General features: G+C 33.6%; 1 protein-coding gene across 3 annotated transcripts in view; it reads right to left on the reverse strand.

The window, feature by feature from the left end:
* Positions 1-22,670, reverse strand: part of LOC142238382 (uncharacterized) — a 119,909-nt gene that overhangs the window by 68,924 nt on the left and 28,315 nt on the right. Inside the window, exon 1 of one of the 3 annotated variants that reach the window (XM_075310003.1) lies at positions 8,560-8,979. The exons of the other annotated variants lie outside the window; for them this stretch is intronic. Coding sequence (XP_075166118.1) covers positions 8,560-8,773 — 214 coding nt within the window. The 5' untranslated portion in view covers positions 8,774-8,979. Of the gene's footprint in view, positions 1-8,559; positions 8,980-22,670 lie in introns of those variants that run through there. 3 annotated transcript variants of the gene reach the window in all.

Raw genomic sequence — 22,670 nt, forward strand, 5'->3', positions numbered from 1 at the left:
AATTCTTCGCAAAAATCCCCAAAACATTTTTGACAACTTTTTATGAAAAAAAAACGAATATACTATACTGGAGAAAATCCGTAATAATTTAAAGATTGGAACAAATATAAAATGTTTGTTATGCCAGTTTGCGATGTACAAAAAATGAATTTCATATAAACCATTATTCAGCGTGGGTTAACCCCTTATATTTGCTGACATTTCTGAGTATTTCAAAGGAGCCACCGTGGTGCAATGGTTAGCATGCCCGCCTTGCATATACAAGGTCGTGGGTTCGATTCTTGCTTCGACCAAACACCAAAAAGTTTTGCAGCGGTGGATTATCCCACCTCAGTAATGCTGGTGACATTCCTGAAGGTTTCAAGGCTTCTCTAAGTGGTTTCACTGCAATGTGGAACGCCGTTCGGACTCGGCTATTAAAAGGAGGTCCCTTGTCATTGCTCATTCCCGGTTGAAAAATGTCGTGAGGCACGTGAATTATCGTGAATCCTGCGTGGGTTTGTAAAAATGGTTCGTGCGTGAGCGTGCGTGAGTACAGGTTTGCATTTCGTGAATGCGCGTGAATGTGAGTCGCTACCACACGTATCGTGCGTAAGTGTGGGTGAAATTTCTCTCGCGCACACATTTCTAATTCCAACGAAGAATGATTTAAGAAAGGTTCCTCGCTTCATTTCTATCACACAATGACCAAAAATCAGTTGGATTTTTACGCCTGGGCAATTATGGAGACTAAAGTTGGCACTAAAAAATACCAAAGTGTTGACATCTCAAAGCGACGCTTCGCCAGGAATGGGTCAAAATATTGCAGAGCCACGCAGTATAGTATAGTATTTCCCTGGCTCTTGTCCACAAATTTGGATGCTTTCGTTCCCAAAAATCCCAAATTTTAAATTAAAATTCCCCGCAAAAATCCCCAAAACATTTTTGACAACTTTTTATGAAAAAAATAAACGAATATACTATACTGGAGAAAATCCGTAATAATTTAAAGATTCGAACAAATATAAAATGTTTGTTATGCCAGTTTGCGATGTACAAAAAAGGAATTTCATGTAAACCATTATTCAGCGGTGGATTATCCCCTCAGATTTGCTGATATTTCTGAGTATTTCAAAGGAGCCACCGTGGTGCAATGGTTAGCATGCCCGCCTTGCATACACAAGGTCGTGGGTTCGATTCTTGCTTCGACCGAATACCAAAAAGTTTTGCAGCGGTGGATTATCCCACCTCAGTAATGCTGGTGACATTTCTGAAGGTTTCAAGGCTTCTCTAAGTGGTTTCACTGCAATGTGGAACGCCGTTCGGACTCGGCTATAAAAAGGAGGTCCCTTGTCATTGAGCTTAAAATTTAATCGGGCAGCACTCAGTGATAAGAGAGAAGTTCACCAATGGTCAGAATAGTCTAAGTGAGCCTGATACATCGGGCTGCCACCTAACCTAACCTAAAGTTTCTCTAAGTGGTTTCGTTGCAATATAAAATGCCGTTCTCACTCGGCTATAAAAAAGTAGGTTCATTGTCATTGAGATAAATATAGAATCGGGCAGCACTAATTGATAAGAGAGAAGTTCACCACTTGTGGTATCACAATGGACCGAATAGTCTATGCGAACTTAATATAAAGGGTTGCCACTACATATATTAAAACCAACATACATAGAATGAAAACTGTATTAAAAAAAATCTATATTATAACAAGTATATACGGCCGTAAGTTCGGCCAGGCCGAATCTTATGTACCATCCACCATGGATTGCGTATAAACTTCTACTAAAGACTGTCATCCACAATCGAATTACTTGGGTTGTGGTAATACTTACCGATGGCAAGGTATCTTAAAACTTCTTAATATCGTTTTCTAAATAGTGAGCTAGTCCATTCGTGGTATATATTAAATAAAAAAGATATGTATAGGTAAGTCTACAAATAAATACGAATCGATATGGACTTTTGGACGGTACGTAGAGATTCAGAATTGAATTATGGATGTCGCTTATAAGGGGGCTACATGGTTAGGTTAGGTTAGGTGGCAGCCCGATGTATCAGGCTCACTTAAGACTATTCATTCCATTGTGTTACCACATTGGTGAACTTCTCTCTTATCACTGAGTGCTGCCCGATTCTATGTTAAGCTCAATGACAAGGGACCTCCTTTTTATAGCCGAGTCCGAACGGCGTTCCACATTGCAGTGAAACCAATTAGAGAAGCTTTGTAACCAGGGATCCGGAGCGGAGCGGAGCAAGCCCTTTTTTTGCCGGAGCGGGAGCGGAGCGGGAGCGGCATTTCTAAAATCCGGAGCGGAGCGGGAGCGGAGCGGTTTCCAAATGAAAAACCGCTCCGCTCCGAATAAAATATTACTTGAATGAAATGTGTAACTTTGAAATTACACTGTGTAGGTAATTTCAAATTTAGCTAGTACTTAGCGTAGTGTGAGTAAACGTTTAAACTGTACGATATGTATTTTTGTACGTACGTACATTGGGGAATACACAACGTGTTTTTTTAGTAATTGTTTTCAAAAACGGCAAATGTCAAAATATATCTCTAGTATGTGTTGTAAAAGTAACAACAGTACTTTCGATCAATTTCATCCCGTATTACTACAAAGATGTTTGTAATGAACGTCAAATAAATGCAATTAAACGATCTTATTTATATTTAATTTTTTAGTTTTCTACACTGAAAAAAATATTGTCGTGAAGTCAAAGATTCAATGTCCTTAGAATAAGAATGCAAATTTTGCTTAACATGGAAGACGCATTTCTCTAAAATAAAGTTTTTTTTTCTTGTCCAAAAAGCAATAAACTTTTGAATGAAGTTGTAATGTCCTTATAATTAAGTGATTTTACTTAAAAATGTGTATCATAACATGAAAGATAAAATGTTTGAGGTAAGGTCAACGTGACTTTAATAATTAAGAAAAATTCTTTAAAATTAATAAAATTGTCTTTAAATTTGTTTCCTTTTTGCATCTTGCCTACAAAGCAAAAAATCGTTAAAAATAAGACATGTTTTTCAACACTTTATTTTAAAGACGCTTTTTACTTGAAACATAGCATATTTTTTACTGGAAGTCGAGTCTTAATATGGAAAAAAAATAACTCGTTAACTCGTTTTTAAAGGATTTTGATAACAACTGACGAAAAAAATCTAAAAAAATGAAAAATTAACATTTGCTTCGTAGAAGCAATTACATAACCCCCAAATTTAAAAGAGAATTACGTCTTTAAAGTATCCTTACATGTATTCTCCGCTTCTTTGGCTCGGAATTAATACCCAAACTGTTAAAGTAAAGACAAAATCTTTGGAACCGGGCATACTTTTTTCAGTGTAAGGACATTCATATTTGCTTTACTATTGTACTATATCCTAGCATTCTCTTATTTCTGATATTAGTTCTCGAAAATTTAATTAAAATTATGGATAGTTTCAATTTTGGTTGAAAAATGTGCGCATATACATTTATTATACAATAAAGGGGAAAAAAGCGAAATTAGGTAACACTAGATCTGAGTAAGAATATTCGTAGGTATACCACGGACTGATGTCGACGGAGGTTGTTGCAAACATAAACATACACACACACACACATTACAAATATAACAAAACCTCTTCTCTACGTCTGTTGCAAAAAAAAAAAAAAAAAAACTTTCGGAGAGTAGTTACTTCTACTCTGTGTATAGACTTTCAATTCAAATCAGCGTTGCCGTTTTGGTCCGATCGGACCAAAATTGGTCCAAAAGATTTCTAATTTTTAAATTTGGTCCGATGGTCAGACCAAACAGAATTTGGTCCATTTTGGTCCATTTTCATAAATTTGGTTTCTATCACATATTAAATAGTAGATGGTGCACCGCAAAGAATATTGTCGGTAGGCCAAATATTTCACATGCTTAAAATACGAATACGAATTTTGCTTAGAATAGAAGACGTATTTCTCTGAAAAAAAGTTTTTCCTTGTCTAAAAGTCTCTAAACTTTTCAATGAAGTCTGTTTGTCCTTATAGCTAAGTGATTCGACATAAAAATGTGTATCCTAACATGAATGCAAATTTCGTTTTAATGAAGTCAAAATGGATTTAATATTTCTGAAAAAATCTTCAAAATTAATAAAATATTTCAACACATTGTTTTAAAGTCATTATACCCTAAACCACATAGTGGTTAGGGTATAATAAGTTTGATCTGCCAAAAAATGTGCCTACAAGAAATATTGATTTTAGACCCCATAAAATATATACCGATCGACTCAGAATCACCTCCTGAGTCGATCTAGCGCTTGGTGTCCGTCCGTCCATCCGTCCGTCTGTCCATGTATTCGTTGTTCACAGGATTTCGGTCGCAATTATTAACCGATTTTGATGAAATTTGGTACAGGGAGTTTTTTTGGGCACAAGGACGAACGTTATTGAATTTGGAAGAAATCGGATCAAATTTAGATATAGCTCCCATATATATGTATTGCCCGATTTCGACAAATGGGGTCACGTTGCACTTTTTTTACTAACCGATCGTCGTCAAATTTAGCACAAAATAATCTTCTGTATCACCCTTTAAGTCTGAAAATTTCATCGAAATCGGTACAGATTTAGATATAGGTCTCATATATATGTATCGCCCGATTTTGTCAAATTAGGTCATAAAACCCTTATTTATCAACTGATCGTACTCAAAGTTGGCGAAATGTAATCTTCTATAGCACTAACTATATGTGCAAAAAATCATCGAAATCGGTTCAAATTTAGCTATAGCTCCCATATATGTACCGCCCGATTTTTCTAAATAAAATAAAACTCAATTGAACAAATAATACAATGTTTGTGCTATAATTTTCTCGAAGAGGAGCGGAGCGGAGCGTGGAGCGGAGCGGAGCGATTTTTTTTTTTCTCGGAGCGGAGCGAGGAGCGGAGCGGTTTTTTTTTCTCCGGAGCGGGAGCGGAGCGGAGCGAAAAAAATGGACCGCTCCGGATCCCTGTTTGTAACCCTCAGAAATGTCACCAGCATTACTGAGGTAGGATAATCCACCGCTGAAAAACTTTTGGTGTTCGGTCGAAGCAGGAATCGAACCCACGACCTTGTGTATGCAAGGCGGGCATGCTAACCATTGCACCACGGTGGCTACCAGGGCTGTGGAGTCGAGCCAATTTTGCTCGACTCCGACTCCGACTCCGACTCCAGCATTTTTCATCAGCTCGACTCCGACTCCGACTCCGGAGTCGACTCCGGGTAATATAACTAAATCTCATTTTAATACCACTAATTTGTAGTTCTATTGTGGGGGTACCGTAAGTGGATCGATATAAAGTATCGTATTTATTTATGTGTGCAAAAAAAATGTCTTAATTTCACATTAGATGCCAATTAAACTCTATATTTCAAATTTAGAGCAATGTTTAATAAATAAAATAATGCTATAAATATCCATCATAATATGAGAAGATACCAAAAGTATATGTATTTGTGACCAAAATTATTGATACTATCTCAAATCCTTTAAATTTGTTGCGAGCTATATAAAGGTTTATATTCCCATATGCATGAATTTGAATCGATTTAGACAAAATTGTATATACTTCTACAAAATCTATGTACTTTATGTAATTTTGCAAAATTTTCTATAGAAATAAAATTTTGCAAAATAGCATATTCTATAGAAACAAAATTTCGACTAAATTTTCTATAGAAATAAAATTTTGACTAATTTTTGTATAGAAAAAAAATATTTCTATAGTAATAAAATTTCGAATACATTTTTTATAGCAGTGAGCATCAGTAAGAAAAAAATTTTGAAAAAATTTACTATGGAAATAAAATTTGACAATTTTTTCTTATAGAAATAAAATTTTGAAAAACTTATCAATAAAAATACAATTTTAGAAAAATTTTTGTGTAGCAAATAAAATTCTGCAAAATATTCTACAGAAACAACATTTTGACTAAATTTTCTATTGAAATAAAATTTTGACAAAATTTTCTATAGAAATAAAATGTTGACCAAATTTTCTAATAAAAAATCTATTACTATAAAATTTTGGCAAAATTTTCTATAGAAATAAAATTTTGACTTAAATTTTTATAGAAATAAAGTTATCAATAGAAATAAAATTAAAAAAAAAATTGTGTAACAAACAAACTTTTGCAAAATTTTCTATAGAAATAAAATTTGGCAAAATATTCTATAGAAACAAAATATTCTATAGAAATAAAATTTTGACTAAATTTTCTATAGAAAAAATATTTCTATAGTAATAAAATTTTGAATAATTTTTTTATAGAAATAAAATTTTGACAAAATTTGCTATAGAAATAAAATTTTGACAAAACTTTTTATAGAAATAACATTTTGACAAAATTTTCTATAAAAAACAACTTTGAAAAAATTTTCTGTCAATATTCCACATATGTATTTTGCCTTAAAATAAAATTAAAAAAAAAATAATTTTGGGCATTAAAATGGATCGATCCAGCCCATCTGCTAGTCTAACATTCTAGGAAACATCAAAAGATAGCCGTAATTGGAAGTTGATTTTCATTTACAATCATGCTGTACATTGATCGAATGAATAACGCAATGGAAACTAATTTGCGTAAAAACTTGCTTAGTTACAAAAATGTGAAGTGTATTAAAAAATTTGGTTTAGCCGGAGTCGGAGTCGAGCAAAATTTTCACGACTCCGACTCCGACTCCGACTCCAGCAAAATCTTCAGACTCCGACTCCAAGACTCCGACTCCGACTCCGGCTCCACAGCCCTGGTGGCTACATACAATTATGAACTTTATATGGCCCAATTTTTGTGTGATTGGGGATCGATTTATCTGAGGGCTATATATAACTATAGACCGATATGGACCTAGTCAGACATGGTTGTTAACGGCCATATACTACCATAATGTACCAAATTTCAACTGACTCGGATGAAATTTGCTCCTCCAAGAGGCTCCAAAACCAAATCTCGGAATCGGTTTATATGGGGACTATATATAATTATGGACTGATATGGACCAATTGCTGCATGGTTGTTAGATACCATATACTAACACCACGTACCAAATTTCAATCAGATCGGTTGAATTTTGCTTCTCAGAAAGGCACCGGAGGTCAAATCTGGGGATCGGTTTTTGTGGGGGCTATATAATTATGGACCAATTTTTGCATGGGTGTTTGAGGGCATATATTAACACCACGTACCAAATTTCAACTGAATCAGATTAAATTTGGTCTTCCAACACACAAAAAAAATTTTTCTGATTCAATCACGAAATTAGTTGATCCAATTAATTTTTAATTGAAATGTCTTCAATCACAGAAATGACAGTATCAATTAAAAAATTAATTGAAGGTCAATTAAAAGGTTAATTGATACAATTAAAAAATTAATTGATACTATTATTTTTGTGATTGATTTTTGTTTCAATTAAAAAATTGGTTGAATCAATTAAATTTTTAATTGAATATTTTTTAAAACTCAATTAAAATTTTAATTGGAAAAATTTTCGTGAAATTTTTTTGTGTGAAGAGGCTCCGGAAGTCAAATCTGGGGATAGGTTTATATAGGGGCTAGATATAATTATGGCCCGATATGGATCAATTCCTGCATGGACGTTAGAGACCTTATACTAACACCACGTACCAAATTTCAACGGAATCGGAAGAATTTTGCTCTTCCACGAGGGGATCGGTTAATATGGGGGCTATAACATATATAATTATGGACCGATGTGGACCAATATTTGCGTAGTTGTTAGAGACCATACAGTTACACCATGTACCAAATTTCAGCCGGATCGGATGAAATTTGCTTCTCTTAGAGGCTCCGCAAGCCAAATCTAGGGATCGGTTTATATGGGGGCTACATATAATTATGGACCGATATGAAACAATTTTCGCATGGCTATTAGAGACCGTATACTAACACGATGTACCAAATTTCAGCCGGATCGGATGAAATTTACTTTTCTTAGAGGATCCGCAAGCCAAATCTGGGGGTCCGTTTATATGGGAGCTATACGTAAAAGTGGACCGATATGACCCATTTGCTATACCATCCGACCTACATCAATAACAACTACTTGTGCCAAGTTTCAAGTCGATAGCTTGTTTCGTTCGGAAGTTAGCGTTATTTCAACAGACGGACGGACGGACGGAATTGCTTAGATCGACTTAGAATTTCACCACGACCCAGAATATATATACTTTATGGGGTCTTAGAGCAATATTTCGATGTGTTACAAACGGAATGACAAAGTTAATATACCCCCATCCTATGGTGGAGGGTATAAAAATGCATTTTTAAAATATATGTCAAGCATCTCAATAAGTGTCTAAGTTTACGGCATTTTTGACGTATGGTAACATACGTCGTAAATGTATGTCAAATACGTCATAGATTTTCGTAATTAATGCCAGTATGGATGCGCTGAAAAAGCCATTGGCAGATAAAATTCGTGCAACCCTTAGAGCAAAAGGGAATAGGTTCTCAAAGTTGTACTTCCACACATTTTGTCATTTGAATCAATAAAAAATATTTTATACAAACTTTAGTTAGTTTTCTAATCATACCATGATCCTCTAAATTATCTCTGATGTCTGAAGTCTCAGCATTTCTCCCACAATGCAGTGCAGCAAACCACGCATTGCGTCTTTGATGGTCACAATCAAGTGGACGACATAATTTCTCCAATCTGGCACTACGAATGTGACAACAAAAACAAATGATGGGTAAGATCACAAATAGGAAGATAAATCCAATAATGTAGTACACCAAGTCATTCATGTTGGATGGGTAGAATTAATAGAAAACTGCCACTTTATAAATTTTGATATCTGGATCTTCTGGATGTAAGGAAAATAATTCTCCATGCTATTCCATACTCTGAATTTTTTTGGGATATTTCGTAATTAATTTCCACTTGTATTTTTCTGCTCTCTCTGTCTCTATCCCCGTATTGTGGGTAATCTTTGATAGGAACTTAGTCTAAATATGTCTAATTTAATACTAATTGTAGGTGTATTATTGATTTGTTTGCCTATTGAATTGTTGAAGAGTATAATTTGTTCATAGTGTGTTTTTGTTTTTGTTGTTGATTTGTTTTTATTTACTTCCCTTTTTGGATTGTTTTCCATTCACCAACAAAAAAAATCTATCAATCGGTGCCATTTTCTCCCCTCGCAAATTCTTTGAGAGAGTGTAGGAGAGTTGAAGATAGTTTGCAAGATATAGAATAAGAGAGAGAGAGAGAGAGATGGAGAACACACTCGTATATTTACCTCACATAACTAAAGCCCATATCACTTTGTTATCCCCACTGATAAGATTATAATGGACATATCAGTAAATACGAACTAGTACCCTCAAATCACCCTTTTTTTTCTCTGAGAACGAAATTTTTGCGTATTTTGTTGACGAATCAAATACGGGTGTTATTATACACATCTCATTTTATGATGCGACTTCATAACTATGAGATGTCATATTTATACTGGTACATAAAGGCAGAATGAAAAAGCACTATTTTTTATTTCTGGCAGAATGTTCTTGGAAATGGTTAGCATGTAATAATACAACCCAATATCGAGACACAAACAATGGTGTTTTAACTCCTCTCAGTAATGCTGGTGACATTTCTGCATATTCGACAGATTGCAAGAAAGTGAACTCTCATTGATCTAAACAATCACATATAGTCACCTGGTGGTTGGCACTTCAACCATCATACCGTACATAAACGTTCGATCGGCGTCCTTTGTGCCAAATTCCGATGAAAGGTTGACCCACCTTAAGTTCTGAGACAGTAGGACGATGGCGAAGCTATGGGATATGAAGACACATCAATATGCTGTCCCTCATACAACGGATGAGTTACACTTAAACTAGTAAATAAAGGGCATATACCACAACTGACGAACATTACAGTTAGCATAAAGAGCTTCGTTCTGAAGATTTGTGTCAACACAGAAAAGAGGTTAAAAATGAAGTCCTCTTTGTCCCGGAGCTGCAATAAGTCTGTTTATTTACCGTGAAGGGAGCCACCGTGGTGCAATGGTTCGCATGCCCCCCTTGCATACACAAGGTCGTGGGTTCGATTCCTGCTTCGAACGAACACCAAAAAGTTTTCCAGCGGTGGATAATCCCACCTCAGTAATGCTGGTGACATTCTTGAGGGTTTCAAAGTTTCTCGAAGTGGTTTGCAATGTGGAACGCCGTTCGGACTCGGCTATAAAAAGAGGTCCCTTGTCAATGAGTTTAACATGGAATCGGGCAGCACTCAGTGATAAGAGAGAAGTTCACCAATGTAGTATCACAATGGACTGAATAGGCTCAGGCTCACTAGACGCCTGATACATCGGGCTGCCACGTAACATAACCTAACCTAACCTACCGTGAGCAAAATCAAAGGCCTGGCGTTCATCGTAAGCAATGTACCTTTTTTCAAGATTGGAAATACAAGGGTTGTCAACGAAGGAGTCAAACAGAAACCGAGGCTAAGTCGGAAGGTAGGGTTAGTTAATAAGTGAATCCTAAAAGTCTATCCTATGGGAGGGAGTATGATAAAAGTTATCCAGATCAACTTCTACAATAGAAGCCACCGTGATGTAATGGTTAGAATGCCCCCCTTTCATACACAGGGTCATGGGTTCAAACGAGCAAACACCAAAATGTTGTTTAGCTGTGGACTATTCTTTCTCTCATTACTGTTGATGACATTTCTGGGCGCTTCAAAGTGGTTCCACCGCAATGTGGAAAGCCGTTCAGACTAGGCTATAAAAAGGAGGTCCCTTGTCATTGAGCTAAACATAGAATCAGACAACACTCATTGATATTACAATGGTCTGAATAGAACCTCACATAACCTAACTTCTACAATAAGATCACAAGGTGAATAGTGAATTGCATTTGCAGGAGGTCCATAATGATGAAATTTCTCTCCAAAATCATATGTAGTCCGAGACCATTGTCGACGATATGGGGAATAGAAAGGAATCAGTTGAGGAAAGCATAAATCTCTTAATGAATACATTGTGGATCGCATGAAGTCAACATCACGATCAATATAAAGTTGGAAACTCCAAAGATAACTCTTTGTCAAAATTTCATTTCTATAAAACATTTTGTCAAAATTTCATTTCTATAGGATTTTTTTTTCAAAATTTTATTTCTATAGGAAATTTTGGTAAAATTTCATTTCTATAGGAAATTTTTGGCAAAATCTCATTTCTATATGAAAAATTGTCAAAATTTCATTTTTATAGGAAATTTGTCAAAATTTCATTTCTATAGGAAATTTTGTAAAAATTTCATTTCTATAGGAAATTTTGTCAAAATTTCATTTCTATAGGAAATTTTGTCAAAATTTCATTTCTATAGGAAATTTTGTCAAAATTTCATTTCTATAGGAAATTTTGTCAAAATGTTATTTCTATAGGATTTTTTTCAAAATTTTATTTCTATAGGAAATTTTGGAAAAATTTCATTTCTATAGGAAATTTTGTCAAAATCTCATTTCTATAGGAAATTTTATCAAAATTTCATTTTTATAGGAAATTTGTCAAAATTTTATTTCTATAGGAAATTTTGTCAAAATTTCATTTCCTTAGGAAATTTTGTCAAAATTTCATTTCTATAGGAAATTTTTGGCAAAATCTCATTTCTATAGGAAATTTTGTCAAAATGTCATTTCTATAGGATTTTTTTCAAAATTTTATTTCTATAGGAAATTTTGTCAAAATTTCATTTTTATAGGAAATTTTTGGCAAAATCTCATTTCTATAGGAAATTTTGTAAAAATTTCATTTTTATAGGAAATTTGTCAAAATTTCATTTCTATAGGAAATTTTGTCAAAATTTCATTTCTTTAGGAAATTTTGTCAAAATTTTATTTTATAGAAAATTTTGTCAAAATTTTATTTCTACAGAAAATTTTGTCAAAATTTCATTTCCATAGGACATTTTGTCAAAATTTTATTTCTATAGAAAATTTTGTCAAAATTTTATTTCTATAGAAAATTTTGTCAAAATTTCATTTCTACAGGAAATTTTGTCAAAATTTCATATCTATAGGAAATTTTGTCAAACTTTCATTTCTATGGGAAATTTTTTAAAAATTCATTTTTATAGGAAATTTTGTCAAAATCTCATTTCTATAGGAAATTTTGTCAAAATTTCATTTTTATAGGAAATTTTGTCAAAATGTCATTGCTATAGGAAATTTTGTTAAAAATTTATTTCTATAGAAAATTTTGTCAAAATTTCATTTCTATAGGATTTTTTTTTTTCAAAATTTTATTTCTATAGGAAGTTTTGGCAAAATTTCGTTTCTATAGGAAATTTTGTCAAAATCTCATTTCTATAGGAAATTTTGTCAAAATTTCATTTCTATAGGACATTTTGTCAAAATTTTAATTCTATGGAAATTTTTGTCAAAATTTCCTTTTTTTTTTGGAAGTTTTGTCACAATTTCATTTCTATAGAAAATTTTGTCAAAATTTAATTTTTATAGGAAATTTTGTCAAAATATCATTTCTATAGGAAATTTTTGGCAAAATCTCATTTCTATAGGAAATTTTGTCAAAATGTCATTTCTATAGGATTTTTTTCAAAATTTTATTTCTATAGGAAATTTTGTCAAAATTTCATTTTTATAGGAAATTTTTGGCAAAATCTCATTTCTATAGGAAATTTTGTAAAAATTTCATTTTTATAGGAAATTTGTCAAAATTTCATTTCTATAGGAAATTTTGTCAAAATTTCATTTCTTTAGGAAATTTTGTCAAAATTTTATTTTATAGAAAATTTTGTCAAAATTTTATTTCTACAGAAAATTTTGTCAAAATTTCATTTCCATAGGACATTTTGTCAAAATTTTATTTCTATAGAAAATTTTGTCAAAATTTTATTTCTATAGAAAATTTTGTCAAAATTTCATTTCTACAGGAAATTTTGTCAAAATTTCATATCTATAGGAAATTTTGTCAAACTTTCATTTCTATGGGAAATTTTTTAAAAATTCATTTTTATAGGAAATTTTGTCAAAATCTCATTTCTATAGGAAATTTTGTCAAAATTTCATTTTTATAGGAAATTTTGTCAAAATGTCATTGCTATAGGAAATTTTGTTAAAAATTTATTTCTATAGAAAATTTTGTCAAAATTTCATTTCTATAGGATTTTTTTTTTTCAAAATTTTATTTCTATAGGAAGTTTTGGCAAAATTTCGTTTCTATAGGAAATTTTGTCAAAATCTCATTTCTATAGGAAATTTTGTCAAAATTTCATTTCTATAGGACATTTTGTCAAAATTTTAATTCTATGGAAATTTTTGTCAAAATTTCCTTTTTTTTTGGAAGTTTTGTCACAATTTCATTTCTATAGAAAATTTTGTCAAAATTTAATTTTTATAGGAAATTTTGTCAAAATATCATTTCTATAGGAATTTTTGTCAAAATTTCATTTCTATAGGAAATTTGATCAAAATTTCATTTCTATAGGTAATTTTGTCAAAATTTCATTTCTATAGGAAATTTTGTCAAAATTTTATTTTATAGAAAATTTTGTCAACATTTTATTTCTACAGAAAATTTTGTCAAAATTTCATTTCCATAGGACATTTTGTCAAAATTTTATTTCTATAGAAAATTTTTTCAAAATTTCATATAAGAAATTTTCTATAAGAAATTTTGTCAAAATTTCATTTCTATGGGAATTTTTTTAAAAATTAATTTTTATAGGAAATTTTGACAAAATCTCATTTCTATAGGAAATTTTGTCAAAATTTCATTTTTATAGGAAATTTTGTCAAAATGTCAGTTCTATAGGAAATTTTGTTAAAAATTTATTTCTATAGAAAATTTTGTCACAATTTCATTTCTATAGGATTTTTTTTTCAAAATTTTATTTCTATAGGAAATTTTGGCAAAATTTCGTTTCTATAGGAAATTATGTCAAAATCTCATTTCTATAGGAAATTTTGTCAAAATTTCATTTTTATAGGAAATTTGTCAAAATTTCATTCCTATAGGAAATTTTGTCAAAATTTCATTTCTTTAGGAAATTTTGTCAAAATTTCATTTCTATAGGATTTTTTTTCTAAATTTTATTCCTATAGAAAATTTTGTCAAAATTTCATTTTTATAGGAAATTTTGTCACAATTTCATTTCTATAGGAAATTTGGTCAAAATTTCATTTCTATAGAAAATTTTGTCAAAATTTTATTTTATAGAAAATTTTGTCAAATTTTATTTTTATAGGAAATTTTGTTAAAATTTTATTTCAATAGAAAATTTTGTCAAAATCTTATTTCTATAGGAAATTTTGTCAACATTTTATTTCTATAGGAAATTTTGTTAACATTTTATTTCTATAGAAAATGTTTATGTATATAGAAGATTTTGTCAACAGTTTAATTATATAGAAAATTATGTCTAATTATGTCTAAATTGTCATCTCTAATTAAATTTTCGATCAAAAGCCGATTGACATTTCATCCACTTTGAAATGTATCAAAGTGAATATTTAAAATTACTAACAGTCGACATTGAGTTATTGATTTTTTAGCAAGAACTTGATTAAAGTTGTATATCTCTACTACGTTTGTTTTGATTTAAGATTATAGAAAATCGGATATACGATTAGTTTTTATAACGAACCATGTAAAGAAACATACCAAAGGCAAGTATAGAGGCTGGATGACTTCTTTGCTGACTAACATTCCCTCGATTTTGTGTAGACGTATCATTATTGTGATGCCTTTTTTCTTTATAGTAGGCATTAATGAACTACAAAAAAACAAGGGGAAAAATTAAAATCCTTATTATGTCTTGGAAAAATTACACAAATTCGTTTACCTTTAACAGAATACACAGTAATGGTAAGACCAAAAAAATCAGGAAAAATGCGATAAGGAATGATCCGTTTTCTCTCATTCTTACCACGGATCTAGTTAAGTTATGGAACTGCGTTAAGGAATGACTAACTTTGGCACCAAACATTTTTCGTATGTAAATTTTAAGGCTTATCTTTACTTTGTTTTAGAATTAATTGGAATTTTTCTATCAGTTATTTTTTCAATTATGTAGAGAATCAACGTAAATGACAAATTGTTCACATTCGGATCTAATAAAATCGATGTTTATGGACAAGATAAGAGTTCCGTGTTTTGGAACAATATAATTGGGTAAATTGGTAAAGTTCAATGAAATTCATTTAAACAATGAATTCATTAGGATAACATAGGGTATAGTGATCCAACAGTGGAAATGCGTTTTTAACCCGGGCAGTGTTATCATCGAAAATTTCAAAAAAGTAGCAAAGAAGTGTTATCCGCAGTAAACTATGACACCTACAAAATGGGTGCCAATTTTTATACCCTCCACCATAGGATTAACTTTGTCATTCTGATTGTAATACATCGAAATATTGCTCCAAGGCCCCATGAAGTATATATATTCTGGGTCGTGGTGAAATTCTGAGTCGATTTAAACATGTCCTTCCATTCGTCCGGCCGTCTGTTGAAATCACGCTAACTTCCGAACGAAACAAGATATCGACTTGAATCTTGGTATAAGTAGTTGTTATTGATGTAGGTCGGATGGTATTGCAAATGGGCCTTATTGAAACAATTTTACGTATAGCCCCCTTATAAACCGACCCCCAGATTTGGCGTGCGGAGTCTCTTAGAGAAGCAAATTTCATCCGATCCGGTTGAAATTTGGTACGCGTTGTTAGTATGTGGTCTCTAACAACCATGCAAGAATTGGTCCACATCGGTCAGTAATTATATATATAGCCCCCATGTAAACCTATCCCCCGATTTGGGGGATAGGTTTATATGGGGTATAGGTTGCGGATCCTCTAAGGGAAGTAAATTTCATCCGATCCGGCTGAAATTTTGTACGTAGCCTCCATATAAATCGATCACCAGATTTGACCTCCGGAGCCTCTTTGAAGATTAAAATTCATCTGATCCAGTTGAAATTTGGTACGTGGTGTTAGTATATGGTCTCTAACAACCATGCAAAAATTGGTCCATATCGGTCCATAATTATATATATAGTAACAGGTTGGCTGATAAGTCCCCGGTCTGGCACATAGATGGCGTCGCTATTATTTTTATATAGTACCAACCTTCAAATGATTCGTGTCAAAATTTGACGTCTGTAAGTCAATTAGTTTGCGAGATAGAGTGTCCTTTGTGAAGCAACTTTTGTTATTGTGAAAAAATGGATAAGAAGGAATTTCGTGTTTTGATAAAATGCTGTTTTTTGAAGGGAAAAAATACGGTAGAAGCAAAAACTTGGCTTGATAATAAGTGTCCGGACTCTGCCCCAGGGAAATCAACAATAATTGATTGGTATGCAAAATTCAAGCGTGGTGAAACGAGCACGGAGGACGGTGAACGCAGTGGACGCCCGAAAGAGGTGGTTACCGACGAAAACATAAAAAAAATCCACAAAATGATTTTGAATGACCGTAAAATGAAGTTGATCGAGATAGCAGAGGCCTTAAAGATATCAAAGGAACGTGTTGGTCATATCATTCATCAATATTTGGATATGCGGAAGCTCTGTGCAAAATGGGTGCCGCGCGAGCTCACATTTGACCAAAAACAACAACGTGTTGATGATTCTGAGCGGTGTTTGCAGCTGTTAACTCGTAATACACCCGAGTTTTTCCGTCGATATGTGACAATGGATGAAACATGGCTCCATCACTACACTCCTGAGTCCAATCGACAGTCGGCTGAGTGGACAGCGACCGGTGAACCGTCTCCGAAGCTTGAAAAGACTCAAAAGTCCGCTGGCAAAGTAATGGCCTCTGTTTTTTGGGATGCGCATGGAATAATTTTTATCGATTATCTTGAGAAGGTAAAAACCATCAACAGTGACTATTATATGACATTATTGGAGCGTTTGAAGGTCGAAATCGCAGCAAAACGGCTCCATATGAAGAAGAAAAAAGTGTTGTTCCACCAAGACAACGCATCGTGCCACAAGTCATTCAGAACGATGGCAAAAATTCATGAATTGGGCTTCGGATTGCTTCCCCACCCACCATATTCTCCAGATCTGGCCCCTAGCGACTTTTTCTTGTTCTCAGACCTCAAAAGGATGCTCGCAGGGAAAAAATTTGGCTGCAATGAAGAGGTGATCGCCGAAACTGAGGCCTATTTTGAGGCAAAACCGAAAGAGTACTACCAAAATGGTATCAAAAAATTGGAACGTCGTTATAATCGTTGTATCGCTCTTGAAGGGAACTATGTTGAATAATAAAAACGAATTTTCACAAAAAAAAATTGTTTTTCTTTGTTAGACCGGGGACTTATCAGCCAACCTGTTATATGCCCTTGATCCATATCGGTCTATCCATATCCCAGATAAACCAATCCCCAATCACCCAAAAATTGGTCCATATCGGTTCATAATTGTATATAGCCCCCACATAAAGCGACCCCCATATTTCAATTCTGGCTTTCTAATCTTCAATCCCTTTGAATAGCGTTAGCCCGCTTTGAATTCAATGCATACAATTTTAAACCGCGGCCAAAGGCTAGAGTGATCAAAACCGGTCGGTGAAAACCGGTTGACCGGTTTTTTGTTTTGCACCGATTGTCGGTTTTGTATAAAATCCCATTTTCGGTGGACCGGTGTTTTTAATATCACAAAAACCGGGTTTCGGTTTTTCTATTTTCAATGTAAACTGAAATAAGAAAACATCCCGAATGTATTTTCTGCGCTGTTCCAACTCGTTTCTGAACACTTCCAACATTGTATTCGTCCAAGATGTCAAATAAAATACGTATGAACAAGAAAAATTTTAGTTGTCGAGATTTCAGAAATGTTCACAAAAAGTAAATGGAACCAAAAAATAAAAAACAAAAATCAACATTTTAATGTTTATCTACGGTATTGTTGCCGCAACTACGGTCAAGGAATTTTATTTTTACATTAAAACATTGAAATATTTTCTCTTCATTTGTATTAAATTAAGCGTTTTTCTCCTTTTAGGTGGGTATTAAGTTCGAGCTTAGCCGCTAAAATCGTCATTTTTTCACGATTACTTTTCTTTAATAATCCATTTTAAGGAAACAAACTTTGTTAAAATTTGCTTTGGGCTATTCCCCATTAAGTTATAATGAAATATGCAACAAATATGTATAATTTTATGCCTTTTTTACTGATTTAGTTTTCACTTTAGTGAAAAAATGACGATTTTAGCGGCTAAACCCACCTTTTGGGGAAAAAACCGGTTGGACCGGTTATGCCGGTTATTTAATTTTTAAAACACCGCCCACCGGTTTTAAAAAATTTTACCATGTTTTAGAACCGAGAAAACCCGACTTAAATAAAACGGATTTTGGTCATTCTACCAAAGGCGTTCACTTTCTTTTCATTGTGGACTCTGTCCATAGGACAAAATCTTGAACGCCGGTCAAGGGCCATCCATCCTTTTCATTTTGATTTTGCGTTAATCATCTTTGGATCTATCCATAGGAGAAATTCTTAAATCTCGCCATTCATATCACTTAGCATTCAGGATAGACCACTTTGGACTCCTTCCAAAGGTAAAAGTTTGAAACCCCGGCCGAAGGCCAGCCAAGCAAAAACAAATCTGTTGTTAATTGTAACAAACGAGGGTTTCATAATGCAAACGTATAGATAAATAAATATAAATAAAACAAAATGAAGTCTTATCATACAATTTTATGGGGTTCTACTTTACTTAGCTTTGAGGCTCTTGGGGTCCATATTCATAGGACCGTGTTATGTTAGGTTAGGTTTAGGGAAAGCCCGATATATCTGGCCCACTTAGAATATTCAGTCCATTGTGATGCCACAGTGGTGAACATCTCTCTTATCACTGGATGCTGTCTGATTCTATTTTTATCTAAATGACAAGGGGCCTCTTTTTTATAGCCGAGTCCGAACGGCGATACACATTGCAGAGAAATCTTTTAGATAAGCTTTAAAACACTCTGAAATGTTTCAAAGCTTCTGGGATTGAACCCATGACCCTTTGTATGCAAGGTAGACATACTTTGTACCACGGCGGCAGTGTTGCATTGGTTCAAAAACTTCGTCAAAAAACGGTAACAATATCAGAAATGATACAAAAAAATTTGATCCAAATCCATGCCGCAATGCTAGAAAATTTGCTGGTAAGCTGAACATACCGCGAGAATTGATGTAACACTTATTAAAAAGTGAGCTTGAACTAAACCCATTGGAGTTCCAAAAAGTGTAAGACCTAACCGGTGCACCAAAAAAGTTAGGACTGGAAAGAGGCAAGAAGTTGCTTCGTTTGCATGAAAGTGAAATGTTACTGAATTTGGTTTTCTCCAATGTGAAGCCATACAAAACTGAGAATGGGGACGAAATTTTTGAGTTGCGAGCATAAGGATTTGAGGTGGGGACTTTCCAAAAATTTAAGGATTTTTGTGGGGATTTTTTTCCGAAATAGAAAATAGGGTGGAAATGGAGTATTGGGCCTAGCTTGGCTGAAACATTTTTTAAAATTGCGAAATCATTTCGTGAATACTCGCGTCTAAATGTTGCCTCTTATCAGTGTTCATAACTGATTTGGGTAACATATCCCATAAATAGAGAAATGATGAAAATGCATCAGCTTCGTATGGATATACCAAAAAATTTTATTACTTGTGTATTTATGGTCACATTCCTCGACCATTGGACGAGACGAACACCGAAATCTCGATCTTATTGCAGCTCGCAAGCTAGTATACCAAAAATTTTTTATTTTTTCTATTTTTAATTTTTAGCGGTTTTCTTTATTTTTTTCATAATAACTTGTCAAAAATTTATTGGGGATTTATGTGAGGAATTTTAATTTAAATTGGGGATTTTTGGGAACAAAAGCACCTTAATTTGGCGACAAGAGCCTGAAAAATACAGCCGACACTGACGATGGGGTCAAAAAAAAAAAACCGAATATTATCGTACAAATGTCCTAAAGACAATTCTGAAGCCCTGGGCAGACAAACTTTTCGGCGGCCGACCATGTACTTTCCAAAAGGACTCAATCAAGAATGGTTTAAAAATTTGTTTCCTCGCTTCATTTCTCCCATATAATGACCAACAAAATCTGGGAAACTCAATCCGTTGGACTTTTTCACCTGAGTCATTGCTAGATAGTAAGCATGGAATTGAAAAAGACCAAAGATCGATCATTTCAAGGAATGGGCCACAATATGGCAAAGCCACTTTCGTTCAGCTTGTGATTTTGTCGGCCATATTTCATGCTAAAGGTAGCCAATTTGAATAAATCTAAGGGTATGACCACTAGGCAAATATTTGACCAAATGTCAAACTTTTTTCCAGGACCAACTTCGAAATATTTGAATACCGGTTTTGGAAAATAATCCTAGCATGATATTATATATTCAATATGAGCTAAAACTGTTTGATGGCTTTGGCTAAGAATTCTCTTTTGATTTCTGTCAAATATTTGCTTAGTGTGACGACACCGTAGGTTAGGTTAGGTTAGGTTATGTGGCAGCCCGATGTATCAGGCTCACTTAGGCTATTCAGTCCATTGTGATACCACAGTTGTGAACTTCTCTCTTATCACTGAGTGCTGCCCGATTCCATGTTAAGCTCAATGACAAGGGACCTCCTTTTTTTATAGCCGTGTCCGAACGGCGTTCCACATTCCAGTGAAACCACTTAGAGAAGCTTGAAACCCTCAGAAATGTCACCAGCATTACTGATGTGGGATAATCAACCGCTGGAAAACCTTTTGGTGTTCGGTCGTAGCAGGAATCGAACCCACGACCTTGTGTATGCAAGGCGGGCATGCTAACCATTGCACCACGGTGGCTCCCTGACCACACCGTAACATGATTTGAAAAATGCATGTTATTTCCGACACTTTTGCTTTTAAACAATAAAATTAAAAAACACGTTAATTGGATGCGAGCTGCTTTGCATTTTTCTATGGGATATTGAAAAAATATAGCAGCACATATTTTCACAAGGAAATCTAATAAAAAAAAACACCACAAGATATAAGGCTCAAATACGTCATATAAACAACAACGAGCCAAATTAAAAAACAAAAATTACATTAAAATTGCATTGTTCAGTAGCTACCAAAAATTAAGGAGAAATATGTTAACAGACGCAAAGACGTATAGACCTATTAATGTTTGCATACTTTCAGGCGAATAAAAATACTATAGTTCTAAAGTATTCAACGCAATAGACAAAATATTGGCAGTGTTTTTTGAAGAAAAAAAAATATAAAATGTCCAAAAATATTTTCCAAAAATGTCCTTCAATAGAATTTCTTACATTTGATTATAACCACATTATGAAAAAATTTTAATCCGGACGAAGTGAAGCGTTCCACTGATAAACCGCAAACAATGGAAGTCACACGCCGTTGTTTTGATGGATCTATTTTTCACAATTAGTCGCAATTTCAAATTTAATGTCAATCAAATTTAAAGTGATTTTCTAAATCAAAACGCAATTTGCACAAATTCCTTTGCACTTTACTTACCCTCATCCGAAGGTGATGGCGATGATCCCGGTGGATCAATACGAATTTGTCGAATAATACGTCTTCTAACACCAGGTGTTCGTTGATTTTCACTGACTGCCAATGAATGGCACATGACTGAGCAACAAATCTAGGATTAATTGTGTCAGTTTTTATTTTTATGGAGATGGTAAACAAAAAAATTGTTTAACTAAAAAAAAAATCATTATGAAATTCAAAAACTTACTCGTATAATTGTAAAGGCGGCTATGACCACAAGTAACCAAAGAAAATATGTTGCCCATTCAGCCATTTTTCGAAGTATAAAATATTTTAATTTTGCTGTTTTTTTATGAAATTTATATTTAGTTAAATTATTGACCTACAACGGTCTACTTGTTTAGATTATTAGATGTTTATATCGATTTCGGCAAATTCAAATGACTGTTGTTGAATTTTCTCCCCCATTCTCTCTGTTGCTGAATTTTTCGGAAATACAATTTTATGAAAACTTAAAACAAAACGATAAAGCTTTATCAAATCACAAAGGGTGAGTTGAATATTGAAATCTAGCCGAATTATGTGTACACTATTTTCACATCGTAAATAAATACTTATTGTACCTGTAAAGAATTTTTATTCTTCATATTGGAGAAAAACAAAATCGAACTGCCGCATAACATAACCATATACCAAGACTTTACACTCAAGAAAAAACTACTTGGATCCAAAAATTTTGAATTTCTCTTAGGTTAGGTTAGGCTCACTTGAACTGTTATGTCCATTGTGATATCACATTGGCGAACTTCTTTCTTATCACTGAGTGCTGCCCGATTCCATGTTAAGCTCAATGACAAGCGACCTCCTTTTTATAACCGAGTCCGAACGGCATTCCACATTGCAGTGAAACCACTTAGAGAAGCTTTGAAACACTCAGAAATGTCACCAGCATTACTGAGGTGGGATAATTCACCGCTGAAAAATTTTTTGGTGTTCGGTCGAAGCAGGAATCGAACCCTCGACTTTGTGTATGCAAGGCTGGCATGCTAACCATTGCACCACCGTGGCTCCTTCCCTGTAGGAGTTTGGTATCGATTCCGAGCCATCTTTGGGTTCTTTAAAGATTTTTTTTTGGAAAACTACGCTCAAATAATAGTGAAGCCAACATGAATTAAA

The sequence above is a fragment of the Haematobia irritans genome, chromosome 5, assembly GCF_050003625.1.
Source record: "Haematobia irritans isolate KBUSLIRL chromosome 5, ASM5000362v1, whole genome shotgun sequence".
NCBI classification, from domain to species: Eukaryota; Metazoa; Arthropoda; class Insecta; order Diptera; family Muscidae; genus Haematobia; species Haematobia irritans.